This window comes from Phoenix dactylifera, chromosome 8, assembly GCF_009389715.1.
Source record: "Phoenix dactylifera cultivar Barhee BC4 chromosome 8, palm_55x_up_171113_PBpolish2nd_filt_p, whole genome shotgun sequence".
Lineage (NCBI taxonomy): Eukaryota > Viridiplantae > Streptophyta > Magnoliopsida > Arecales > Arecaceae > Phoenix > Phoenix dactylifera.
In genome coordinates this window covers 8,237,711-8,252,074 of record NC_052399.1, presented here as the reverse complement: position 1 = coordinate 8,252,074, position 14,364 = coordinate 8,237,711, and the positions used below count along the sequence as shown (strand labels likewise).

The window sequence follows — 14,364 nt, the reverse complement described above, 5'->3', positions numbered from 1 at the left end:
CATCTCAAGGTTAGATTCATTCAAATAGACAATGAAATGTATCTATATCAATTTATACAAATATCCTGAGAGTAATAGTCTTATAAATGAAGTATCAATTTAACTTATAACATACTCTAGATAATTGCTTGTTAATCATCAAAATAACACTATCATCCTCAATCTCCCCCTTTTTGATGATTACAAAATAAAGAGTATGAGCCTATTGATACTTGTCTTTAAGATCAGTTTTTGAAAGGGCTTAACTTGCTGAATTTCAGCTTTTCATATAAGAGTGAAATCTCCCCCTATTTCATTCAAATGTTGCCAGTTTGACTTTTTGAATTGTTCCCCCTTTCATTTATAATTCATTAAAGATGAAACTCCAAAAATTTGAGATAAAACATGAGTTTCAGATTATGTATCGAGGTGTGAAAGGTGCGTGCCAAATTCTGAAATTCTATGTGCCAAATTCTGAAATTTGATATAAATTTTTGACTTGATCATTTTCATTGTTGCAAATTGCTCCCCCTTGGATGTATATGCTTTCCTATATGATTTTCAATTTGTTTTACAAATTATTTCTCTTTCTTTCTTTACTTCTCCTCTTATTACTCTATCTTTACTTCTCCCCTATTACTCTTTCTTTACTTCTCCCCCTTTTTGTTACTCTATTTACTCTATCTTTACTTCTCCCCTATTACTCTTTCTTTCCTTCTCCCCCTTTTTGTTATCATCAAATAGGTACATGAGAAAAGACACAATAAATAACAAACATTCAAACTTCATTTATCAAAATAGGAACATTTTAGTACAATCATGCCAAAAACAAAAGCAAATACAATGTTCCTCAATCAAGGTTCAAAATACATGATCAACACAAAATACATATGAGAACTAGATACATATCCTAGGCTCTAAACAAGATCGTGAGACTCTCCCGGATCGCTTGGCTACGGTTCTCTTGGGTCCTATTTCTCCAAGATATTGAAGTAATCTACTGTTTGGAGATGATTGGAGAAGATTTGAGAGTGGAAAATAGGGTTTTCGGAAGAGGACAAAGGGTAAACAGTGCCCTAGATAGCTCACGGGTCCCCCTTTTAACAGTGGGGTCCCGACGTTGGGTCGACTCAAGAATTTTCTTGGGTCGACTCAACGTTGGGTCGACCCTATTCTGGGTTGGGTCGACCCAAGTTCAGAAATTTTTCTTTTCTCTTCCTTTTCGCTTCAAATAATTTTTCTTGCTTCCAATCCTTACAAATTCTTTCTGGGACAATGATACATGAGTAAGGAATCTATAGATTACAAGTTTGACTCATGTTTCATGGGTTTTTAGAAATGGAAGGAATGTATCATGAGACTGCTTGCTCCCTTTTATATCTCTTCAATAAAAAGGATCACATATACCCAATTTCCTCCTTAGCGTGCAGACTCTATCTTCACTCAAGGGTTTTGTGAATATGTGAGCTAATTGTTTTTCAGTACATATCTGCTCAATACATATGTTTCCATTTTGCACATGATCCCTAATAAAATGCTATCTTATTTCTATGTGTTTGGCTTTAGAAATGAGACATTTAAGATGTGAGCCAAAAGAAATCTCTAAATGTAGATTCCAAAGATATTTTTTTTTTTTTCAAATCAAGTGTAGATGGAATCTTTTTCAAGTTATTTCAAGGAGTATCAAGAATAATATTCAAAGAAGGCACGAATGAAAATTCAACACCTTTATATATATATATATATATATATATATATATATATATATTAAGTATATAGCAAGATGAGAGCAATCTAATTAATTTTCAGAGTATAGTATAAGAGCAAATAAAGATCAAAACTTATATACTCAAAAAACATAAGATTATGTTGAATCCTTAATTCTTAATGACTTCAAAGTTCTTTCATGATATAAAAGTATTGGGGCATATATACCAAAACATGAATTTATGCAGTGTAGGATACATAAAATTCAAGGCTTTAAAAGTTCTTTTAGAGCTCTCTTAAAAACTTTCTTTTACTCCTTTAAAGATCATAGCATCAAAATCAATTAAAATGAATTGGCTCAGGATTGAAACACTAAAGTGCAAGCCAATAAGAACTCATAAGTAGATTCCAAGATAAATTTTCGAAACTAAGACAGATGGAATCCTTTTCAATTAAATTTTCAGAAATAAATGATTTACCGATGAATACAGATGGAAATCCAACTTTCAAAAGATATTCAATGAAGCACAAAGTTTAATACCACTTTACATTTAGTATTCTTTGTCTCATCTTTAGATGCGAATTTATACGATTAAGTTCTATATGATCTCTCACTCTGAAATTTTCTTTCTCCCCCTTAATTAATCATTCTATTTGAGAGTTTAGAGTTTGAAGATAATTTTCAATAAAGAGATTGAGTATTTAAAGCTCCCCCTCAAAAGATGCATTTTCTTTCAAATCTTTTTTTTTTTTGTTCTTCTATAATATCAAGAATGTAGAGTGATCTAGAATTTTTCAAAATTTATAGCAATCACTCTTTTTAATCTTTCATGAATAAATTATATTTCCTCTTATTTTTTTTGAATATGTATGGAAATATTAATCAGAAAATAATTCTTTTAAAGCTCAAATTTCTTTCAAAAGTAATTACATTTTCTTTCCTATAAGAATTATTGAAGTGAGTTGAAATATTCTAAGCTTTAGGATCATTAACTCTCTTCTTAAAAATAGCTTTTCTTCTTAATCATAGAAGCATTTAATTATGTAGGAGTGTATATTCAAAATATTAATTTCTTAGTCATAGTTTTTCAGCAATGTATATATGAAGCACCATAAATCTTTTTAATATCAAAATAATATCATATGTTTAGAAGCATTTATTTGCAATCAAGATCATTGAAAAACACATCATTTAGACCAATTTCAGTACACTTATAAAAAATGATATGTTTCAGATGCGTATCGGAGCAAACAACCAAGGTATCCAAAGTAATTCTATTTTTCTTAAACCGTAGTTTTCATGTAGAAATCATATTGAGTTATTCCCCAAAATGATGCAATCATTGAAGTATATAATGAAAGTTACAAAAATGCAACGATAGAAGCATTTTTAAATTAAGTTTAAGCTTTTATCCTTAAGGTGTGTTTTCAAGTGATCGAAACTTCATTTGGCTTTTCACAAGCTTTTTATATACTTTCATTTATCTTGTCATTCATTTCCTCATTTTTGAATTTCTTCCTTTAACCACTCAGTGAATATTCTAATCTTCATTTCTTTTGGTTTTACTTTTCTATGCTCTATACTCTATTTGCTCCCTATTCGGTGGAGTTGGAAGGGGCACGAGGTACTACCACTAGCCTCCCTCTTGTGCCGTCCCTAATATACCCTACACCGAATAGTTGGGTCAAATAGTGCCGGGTACTACCACTAGCCTCCCCATTGGCACCATCCCTATGATAAGCAATGTAGAAAGGTTAAACTTTTCTCTTTAAAAATGTTCACTCCAAACTCTTCCTATTATAGTTGATTATGGATTTTATCCCATCCAAAGAAATGCTCACATAATTCTTATAAATGTGCTGAATATATTATACTTGTTTTGCTTTTACCTAAGATTGGAGTACTTACTTAGTTTTATTATCTTAACAGATTTTTATGAATCTTTTGATGTCAATTAGATGTGATTCATTAGAATTAGTTTGATATCTTTGCATATAAGCACAAAATGAGCATACAATTTGGCCTACAAGCTGCATGATATAGTAATACAGCTTCAAACAATAAAATTACCTTGCTCATTATTTTTAAACTCTACAATATGGGGTCATAGATATACCTTTCTTCATGCCAAACTTCTGTAAGAATATTCTTGTGAACTTACTTTGGCCATGAAGATCCCCTTTCTTATTTGTCTTAGTTTGGAGTTCGAGAGGAAAGATTAGTTCATCCATTTTACTCATTTCGAACTCACCCTGCATGAGCCTAAAAAAAGACATTACATAAGGCTTCATTAGTAGCACCACAAATAATGTCATCAATATATATTTGAGCAATTATGATATCAGAATTTTTCTTTTTGATACATAGTTTTATCACTATTGCTTTCTATCAAAAAGTTACTTAATCATTCATATCATGCTCTTGGTGCTTATTCTAAATCAAATAGTATTTTATCATGTTTGTGATGAATATTTTTCAAATATAGATGGTTATTTTTACATAAAAATTTTAATAATATAACCACACAGAAGTTCATTCTACACATTCATTTGACAAAATACAAATCTCATAAAACAATCAAATGAAAGTGGTTATCTTTGGCTTCTAATTATGCAAAGATTTCATCAAGATCTATTTCATCTTTTCTGATTAATTTTTTTAGTAATCACAAATTCTTCTTAATTTAGTGTGTTTCTGAAAAACTCAGTTTTGTTCCAAATATAAAAAGTTTTCAGATTCTTCAATAAGATTTCAAATTTTATCCCTTTCAAAATGATTTAGTTTAACTTAACCAATTATCCTCTTGTTCAATCTTCTTAATGTCTTTTAAATAGAAGCAAAAATGACAAACTATATTCTCAATAAAAGATCTAGTTTTAATAAGAATAATATGAATTGACATTTCTACAACTGGTATCTTTTTATTGAATATTCTATATGCATTGCTTAGAGAGTAATATCCAAAGAAATACTTGTTTTATCAGATTTGGCATATATTTCATTCTTGAGAACATAACATGTATAACTGAAAAAAAACATGAAGGTATGCACCATTTGATTTTCTGTTTTTTATGAGTTCACATGGGGTTTTCTTCAAAAATAGATTTAATAGAAACCTTATAATATGACAAGCTGTGATGATAACATTAATCAACTGCTATCACAAAGCATTGTCCTTACACAACAAAGGTTCTATTTTTATATTTTTATAAACCCTATATGTAATAGTATTCTTGGTGCAAAAATAATTGTATTCAATACCGTTTTCTGTGCAAACCTTATTAACAAATTGGTTTTCAAAACTGTGCCATGATACTTTCACAGTTTGCAAACCTTTTTCATTTGAAACCTTTTGTAAGTTTGTGCCAAAGCAGAAAATATTTCAATTTAAGTGCCAAGAATAAAACCAACGTTAGCTTTGAAAAACTCAATGATGTAAACAACATCTTTAGATTTAGAAATTGTTTTTTTTTTTTTTGTTTGTTTCCTTAGTTAACATGCGTAGCAAACTTTGACCTTGCAGAAATTAATCTAAGTAAGTCAATGACAAGGTCTTTTGAGACTAAGTACATACTAGTATGAATTGATTTTATATGCCAAAAGTGGTTTCTTTAATCTTGGTATTCATAGTGCATATATTTAAAGTCATACCAAGTATACATTCTCATGTCTATGATCAATAAAAGATAATACCATTGATAAAAACTCTCAATCAAGCATATAGAGAATTCATAGAGTTATTCTTAATAAATTGATTAATTATTTAGCAACTTATCCAGCAGTAAGTAAAGCATACTATAAGATGAAGTGATTTGATTATGTTTTTAAAAATATTACCTATATCACAAAATTGATTAATACCTGCAATTTATGTTTTAATTAGATACTAAGGCAAAGAGAATGATGAGATGCAAGGATTACTAATTTCATTATTCTTTTCATTTCAATGACTTTTCTTAAGTATATTTTAAGTTTCATTCTCTAATATATGTCTAGAGCACCCAATATCTAAATTAACATCTTTTGTTGGAGCCTTGAGTGCTAGACACACCTATAGAAAATATTCAGATTTTCAACTTAGGAACCCAAGCTCTTTTGGGTCCTTGTAGGTTAGCTATTATTGTTCCTTTTGGAACCCATATTTTCTTAATAGCTATTTTGTCCATAGGCTTGCAGATTTTAGGATTATAAGGAATGTATTTCTGCATACTCTTATTAAATTTAACAAACATCGATTTAATATAAGTAGATGATGGATTTTTAATTTTCTGTTTTTGTTCATTAGGTTCATCAGATAAATTAGAATCTGTTTTATGATAGATAGTGGAGGATTTAACACATATGTCATTAAGGAATTTTTGTGTGTACCAAGATTGATATCCTAATCCAGCTTTTTCAAATTTATCTCTTTGATTATTTATCATTAAGTTCAGTTTTTCAGAGCTGATAGTAAATTTTTCAACTATAGGCTTAAATTTGTTAACTTCTTTAGTTAGCCTTTCATTGTCTTCTGAAAGTAATTTATTATTTTTCTGAGTTATATCATAGCTTTCAGCAAGAGATAGATTTTTCTGATTTAGCTTTTTATTCTTTAAACTAAGCTTCTTATATTCTAAGTATAGATCAGAAAAAGCATCATGAAGTTCATCAAATGTAAAATCAGATTGAGTTTCAGCATGTACTTTATCTTGGAATGAGAAATCACTTTGTGTTCCAATACATACCTTATCTTCATGTGCCATAAAGCAAGGATTTTTAATATCAGTTTGCTGCTCTACTTCTTCGGAGCTAGTTTCAAATTCACTAGAAATGTTTGTGCATTCATATTTAACTTCAAGCATACTCCATATTTTCTTAGCAGTCATGCAAAAAGATATGTTATTAAGTTCACTATCATCCAATGCACAATATAGAATATTCATGGCTTTTGCATTTTGCTGAGCCATTTTCTTATCATGATTAGCATTTGTATGTAGCCCATTGACTATGATACTCCATAAATCGTAGTCATGTGCTTGAATGAAAATGCGCATGCGTGTTTTCCAATGTGTGTAGTTTATACCATTAAATAGTGGAGGTCTATCTGTGGATTGCCCCTCACTCATAGAACATCCCACTTGGGTTGTCATGATCTTTAACTCTTGATTGTGAGATCAATGAGTACTATTGGAGCACCTTGCTCTGATACCACTTGTTGCCCAAGGTGACAAGCCAAGAGGGGGGGTGAATTGGTTTCTTTTAATTTTAACTATCTTACTTGTGTTAAATGATGAGTTAGTGAACCTAAACAAATCACAATGCAAACAACAAGAAGTATATTGGTTCGGTGCTCTCCTTAGCACCTACGTCCACTCCCCAAGCGACCCCTTGGAAATTCACTATAATCCTGCGGATTACAGTTGGATTGTTTTCCGGGCTCACAATCCAAAAACCTTTACACTTTGGTTTTCCGGGTTCACCAAAAACCTATGTTGGTTTTACGGGCTCACCAACGAACCTTTGCAATTGGTTTTTCGGGTTCACCAATCAACCTATGTTGGTTTTACGGGCTCACCAACGAACCTTTGCAATTGGTTTTCCGGGTTCACCAATCAACCTATGCCGTTGGTTTTGCGGGCTAACCAACCAACCTTTACAAGTAGTTTAATAAACAAAGGAAGAAGATTTAAACTCCTAGATGAGCAAATATAACAATATAATCTACAAAGAAGAGTTTAGAGAATATTTATCGCTTGATGTGACTTCTCTCTTCTTTGTCAAGGATGCTTCACTCTTCAAGGGTGGATGGAGCTCTTGATGACTCTTTGAATCTGCTCAACCACTTTCTTTTGATTCTTGAATGAAGCACTTGGATGAAGCTTGCCTTGCTAGGATTCTCTCTTGAATGCACTTGATGTATTTTCCAAAGCTTACTTTCTCTGATGAATACTCCCTCTTAAATACTTCTCCAACCTCCAAATAGTCCTTCCTGACCGTTGGATTGAAGAAACTAGCCGTTTATAGCCGTTGGGAGTCCAAAAAGCACTTCTGCACAACTAGCCGTTATGCTTCAGCCCGTGTTTGGGTCGGCTCAACCTGTCCTTGGGTCGACCCAACTTTCACTTGGGTCGACTCAAACATTCCTTGGGTCGACTCTCTCAGAAAACACAGAAACTTGAAATTCAGCCTTCCTTCCCCTGGGTCGACCCAACCATTCTTTGGGTCGACTCAAAGTTCACTTGGGTCGACTCAACTTCTTCTTGGGTCGACCCTCTCAGTAATTTCAGAGAACCATTTTCTGTCTTCTTTTCTGTCTTGCCTTTGGGTCGACCCTCTCAGGGTTTGGGTCGACTCAACTACTTCTTGGGTCGACCCTCTCAGTGAATTCAGAGAACCATTGTTCTGTCTTGTTTTGAGGATCTTGATGTTTGGGTCGACTCATGCTTTTCTTGGGTCGACCCAACTCACTGTTCATCTGTGCCATTTTTGCAGAAGTGTGCCAAATGATTTCTTGATGTGCCGGGGTCGACCCAATCATTCTTTGGGTCGACTCAATCCACACTTTACTGCATCTCAAGGTTAGATTCATTCAAATAGACAATGAAATGTATCTATATCAATTTATACAAATATCCTGAGAGTAATAGTCTTATAAATGAAGTATCAATTTAACTTATAACCTACTCTAGATAATTGCTTGTTAATCATCAAAATAACACTATCATCCTCACTCAGTTTCTTAGGTTGGGCTGGATTTGGTCTTGATCAAGACAGGTTGGAAAATGCAAAATCCAGACTCAACTGTATTTTCAAATCGGTCAAATTTCCAACCTTGACCCCACACACGGGTCTTCAAATATAGACTAGATCGGGTCTAATTGTTTGGAACCTGGTCAAGTATGACCCATCGCAACTCTAAAGGCGACATCAACGGAGAATATGCCTATATAGAAAATGGACCAAGGTATATATTTTGTACACTATGTGGATGCAATCCAAACCAATGCAATCGTTATGTGTAGACATGATTTCACAATTCTACAATGTTGCCTATCAGTCTCATACTTTATAACCTTCCACAGTTCCATTGCACTTATTATTTTAAATTTTTTGCAAAAATATAATCACCCCCATCTCCCTCAAAAAGATAAGTGCAAAAATATGATACTTAACAGCCAAAAAGTTCATAGGCAATACTTAATATGCATACTTCTGGAAGAAACAGTCATTGGGGTTTGATGGGAATAAAATACCCCTTGGACACAACCAGGGTTTTGCTAAGGGGATTGTGTCCAAAGTAGGCTTGAACGGACCCGAGAAACGAATTAGTTCCTGCAGGTTGATCAATATGTACCATCCGTGATAAAGGCTCAATTTCGTTATACCCTTGTGGCTGCTTTGGTTGTCTTCGAAAAATGGAAAACTAAAAAGAAATGAAAAGGAACCTATCCGGGACTGGGTTCAATTTAGGTCACAAGTTATATCTGTAGCTTAATGCGAAACCTAGTTTAGATCCATTTGGGTCTGATTGTGTCATTTCCAATTTCCCCCTGGACATTCAGGTTCATCCATAAAAGAGGTCCTCTCTCTAGGTCTACCAAGGCTCATCTCTTGCATGTGGCACACCCATTCCCCAACCGTGATGCGGATCACCATCTTTTTTTATAGCCATTCCTGAACCGTGATGCTGATCACCATCTTTTTACCTGCATTCTCTTCTTGTCATGAAGGTAATAAGATCTCGGTTCGTCGACGAGTTATGAACATGCCATTTGGTGTCAAATGTCAAACTCTGAACTAGTCCAACACCCCAACTAGTTATTGAGGCCGAGAAGTGATTTTAGGCTTAATGTTATAGTAGATTTAGGTTCCAAAGAAATCAATGTAGTGGACTTAATCAGGCTCTCTAGTTAGCCTCACTTGTAAGGGAGGCCATGGTAATGCCACTGGCCCATCCTCTTTGATGGGCATTGATCACGAGTTCCTTGCAAATTGTAGGAATTTCAAAATGGAAGCCGTTGATAGGCTAAATGTATATTAGGGTGTGCATTTGACCTTGCCTGTTCCATTTAAACTATCTCATGCCAGGGTATATCATGAAGGCCTTGAGTTACTCAATATACCTGCCAATAAAAATATCAATCTTTCGTGCATGAAGGCTTGATGATCTTCCTCTTGCTGGCGTTATAAAGGATTTGAATTTCAGATAATCGTTGCTTCCTCACTAACGCTTCTTACTCTTCAATTAGATTAGTCTATTGATAAGAGGAAGTTCTTTCTTGTTGTATTTGATCTTTTATGAGCTCTGCTGATGAGACCACCTGATCAAAACCTCTTTGATTACATCTAGGGACCAAAATCAATTAAAAAAGCATATCTGTTTTGTTTCTAATACAAGACTAGTTTTTTTTTTTTTTTGGAAGATCAGGTTGGATGTCCCACTTCTCTTGACCTCTCTATCTTGTTCAATAAAATCATGATTGCAAAAGATATCTTGTCTTGAGAAAAATAACTTGTACAAGTGATTTAATCACCTCTTACAAAACACGGTCTAAATTATATAGTTGTATATCATCAAAAACACCCCTTTTTTTTTTAATGAAAAGGACTATCAAATATCATATTCCCACATTGACTAATAAAAAGGATATTACATAGATTTTTTAGCTAAGCGGTCCTTCTTCTAACAACTTAAGCTTTTGGATTGTAAATCCGTGGCAAATAGTATCAGTGCCAGATCTATCGTATGGCATAACCTTTATTAATCATGTTGGTCCCTCACTAGAGGATACTAAAATCAAGGAGCCTGAGCCAATCCACCTCCTAACCTTGTAAGTTCTTGACTCAAAGTCTACTTGTTTTTTTTTATTGATATATAGAAAAAAAAATATTTTCCTTTCAATGTAAGATGGGAAGAAAGATAATATCATCTGTCCTCCGTATAAAGAAAGCAGTCTCGAGACTTCCTCATAACCCACTAGATTTTTTGTTATGATTCACTTGATAATAAACCAACTACTCATCCCATGATGATACTGCATGCATATGGTTCTTTCCTTCCTTGTAAATGCATGCACTAGAAACCAGCCGTCCCAATCTCTGGCCGCCCTTAATTTGCAATTTCAGAGGCCAACTTCTGAAGCTAAGTTTGGACGTTCCCCACTCTAGTCGTATTCTTTCATTTTGGGAATTAATAAATTTCTGGTGGCTCCATCCGTCTGTTCTCTTACTAAAATAACTTGTACCAAAAAAGCCAATCAAGTCATCTTAAACACACAAAAATGGTAGGTGCCAAAAAAAGAAAAACAATACTCGAAACTTTGTCCAATTCTAGGAGAGAGAAGAATACAGATGCACCCCATTGTTCTTCATGAGGTAGTAAGCTCTCTTTTCATGAACAATATGAGTTTTGAGGTCCATGTGGAACTCATTTTTCAACTAATTATAAAGAGAAGAAGCAAGCCCACATGCTTATGTTTTTAAGAGCTATCAAGTTTGACTTCATTGGTAGTGCATGAAAAATATGGAAAAATTGGATTCATATAATGCCAAGACTACTTCAAATAAGATAGGGAACAAGCATCAAACAAGGACATCGATAAGTCATTCTAGCTCCATTTAGGGTCGACAACAAAATATTGAAGTCTTTTTTTTTTTGATGAAGAGGGAGGCAAAGCTGCCTGGATTTTATTAAAAAATGGAGTTTACAGAAATTATTTATAAAAGATTTGCAAAAAGAAAATTATAAAAAAGTAATAAATCTTTTTTTACAAAAGGTAATGGTTCGTAAGTAGACCAATTAAACTATTCAACTTGTTGAACAACTCATAAGTGATTTGAAGTCATTATGTAAGAAATGTAGGTCACCTGTCCTACGTTGGCACTTGCTGATAATTTTAGACAATGCTAAGTGCATTTAAGTTATGCAGTAAATTCCATAGAATTACCTAGTAATTTAAGTGATACCTTTGCCCCGCGTGAATGGAATTATCTAATGTGTGGTTGCATCATTTAACAATAGCCATGCATCACTCATGGAATAAAGATTTTTTACTTGGTGAAAGCCTACTAGCTTTAGAAGTCATCTGTATTCCCGCACATTTTTGCATTGTAGTATTCGCAAACATGGTTGCTCGTAACTCTTAGTAGATTTATAATGCATTTATTCTCAAAAAAGAAAAAGGTATATAATGCATTTCTTCTTGTTAAAATTTATCATCTTTGTTTTTATTAACTAATAATGTATATATACTTTTTCCTCTACTAGTAGTCCTAGAACCGGCTAGATCGATGGCTTCTTTTTCTATTTCTTGATGAAAGGTATACGTCATTACGGGGTTGAGTTAAAAGGTGGTAAATATCTGTCTAGCACATGAAGAAAAAAAAAATCTGTTGAATAAATGAAGTGGAAGCCTAATTAGCTCGAAATTTCGTTTATTCGGTTTGGTGCAATATCCTACATCGGTTTCATACCAGGAGTTAGCTCAGATTTCTTACATTTCATTTCTTCTTTTTATTTCATCTCGGCTTGTTCATAATTGAAGCCGTGAATTAATTTAATCCAAACAGCTCAAATCCACGGAATCGAGCTCGGTGGGCCAACTTTATGTCATGCATACAGTTGTATACAGTTCCGTTGTTAATGTGCATTTGTGCCTCCAAATGCACCTGGAGCCACTTAAATTTGAGCTGGCAATGGGTACGACCTGCCTAAAACTGTCAATATCCAAGGGATGCTTCATGTTTATGCTGGCATTGAACTATGCCCTCTTCCTAGCCCAATGGTAACTTGAGCAGCGATATTTCGCACGATCAATACTAATATAAGTGGCAGTTGTTAAAATAAAATTACTGTGGAAAGCATTCATAGGTATTTTGACAGAGAGAAGAAATACTGAAAACTGGATTCAAGTTTTTGGAGCAAGTTTGGCACTCCAAGCGCAGTGATGACTTCATCTTCAGTAGAAAATGTGAAGCGTGAGTTGATGAGCTGTGCATATATACTATCGTTCTAAAGATTAGAAATCCTAGAGATTCTAAAAATTTAACCTATCCTTGTCTTGAAACTAACCCCCACTAACATCAAAAGAACGCAGCACGCTTTCTGTTGCATCCTTATTAGCAGTGCAGTTCCAAGGTTAAGGCAAGACACATATCAAGACTATCCACATCCATTGGGCCTCCCAATTAGAACAGGGTCAGAAAACCATTTTATAATATGTAGTTATCCATGATCAAATATAGAGATTCTAGGGATAATAAATCACCTTGCTCCATAGCAAAATTTAGCTCTGGGTACAAAAAGAGATCAAGCATAAGTAGAGTACATGGAATACGAGTGCAAGCCTCATTAAGCTAAAAGCATAGGGGGGCTTCTAACTGCATTTTACTTCATTCTATGGCAACAAACACCAACATTTAGCAACCAAAATCTAAAACCGGTCCATCACATGAGCAAACTCCTGATGATCGCTGCTTGAGCACTGCTCGCGTCCGTCGTGGCAAGCAGCTCTGACAGCCGCTCACTCAAATCATCCACTTCTCGGTGCAGGTTTCTAATGTAGCTACAAGTGTCCTGCAGGACCCTAGCCGCCGACACCTGCACCCAAAGATTAAAACCCTAAGCACCATCTAAATCCAACGAACGTTGCAGTGGAAATAAGAGAAAATGAGAGTATGAAACACAAAGATATACAGGAGGTTGGCATGATACCTACCCTTTCGTTGCTCCTAATGCCGGCTTCAGGGAGCAGCGCCTGCAACTTGGACACAAGATCATTGATCTGTTCATCAGTGATCCTCGATGAGCTTGACTGCCTTGATCGAGACCTCCTGCTGGACATCTTTGTCAGTGATGGGATATGTTGATCTTTAGTGTAGCTTCAATCAGGGACAAGCTAGGGAGGTAAGGGTCTAAGAGACTAAGCTAGTGTCAATTTTATATGTGGAAGAGAATGAAGAGAGCCAAGTTTGAGGGACAAAAGTTAGTGAGATGAGGGATGGAAGATGAGACAACGGAAGCTGGAGAGAGATGTCAGGAGAAGTTATGTTAGGAGAGCAAGGCGAGCGAGCGAGAGAGAGAAGAGAGAGAGAGAGAGAGAGAGAGAGAGAGAGATGGGTGAGTGGAAGAGGCAATGAACACAGAACAGTAGAGGTCTTGATGGGAGGAAGACAGGTGCATGGGAGAAAGAGATGGGCAAGTGTTGTATTTAAATAGGGGCGGGGGAAGAGAGAGAGAGAGAGAGAGAGAGAGAGAGAGAGAGAGAGAGAGTCACATCTGGGGACTGTGGGTGTCTGCAAGCGGAGAAATTAGTGGAGAAATTATTAGATTCACATCTGGGTTTGCGGGGGACGGCGAAATGCTTCGAGCGGGAGCCAACGACGACTCCGGACCGAGTTCGATCTTATCGGTTGGATCAGGTCCACCAGATCGGTGGTGGACCAGTCCAACCATAAAGGAGCCTGCATACATACTGGCGTATTTGTGCGTCTCATTGTGGTTGGACATGTCCACCACCGAGCTGGTGGACCTGGTCCAACCAATAACTTCACCTCATGTCAGAGGAAACCACGCAGGCCATGTTATCTTGTTATTTAAATATTTGTCTCACTTACTATAAAATAGATGCAGGCTTAGTGGGGCCTTGGCGCCCGAAGAAAATCTTGGCTTAGTAATCTTGATGGTCGGAAAAGAAATA

The 14,364-nt window shown here is 35.0% G+C and overlaps 1 protein-coding gene across 1 annotated transcript; it reads right to left on the bottom strand.

The window, feature by feature from the left end:
• Positions 1 to 12,916: 12,916 nt before the first annotated feature.
• Positions 12,917 to 13,844, bottom strand: LOC103712394 (transcription factor ILI6). The gene is made up of 2 exons (XM_008798907.3): positions 13,384 to 13,844; positions 12,917 to 13,265 (listed from the first exon to the last, which is right to left on the bottom strand). The coding sequence occupies exons 1-2, from the start codon at positions 13,507 to 13,509 to the stop codon at positions 13,113 to 13,115; spliced, it is 279 nt and encodes a 92-aa protein (XP_008797129.1). The 5' UTR covers positions 13,510 to 13,844; the 3' UTR covers positions 12,917 to 13,112.
• Positions 13,845 to 14,364: the final 520 nt, after the last annotated feature.

Coding starts and splice junctions, on each gene's coding strand:
- LOC103712394 (XM_008798907.3), bottom strand. CDS start 13,509: ATGTCCAGCAGGAGGTCTCGATCAAGGCAGTCAAGCTCATCGAGGATC. Junction 13,266..13,383: donor GCATTAGGAGCAACGAAAGG/GTAGGTATCATG, acceptor CTTTGGGTGCAG/GTGTCGGCGGCTAGGGTCCT.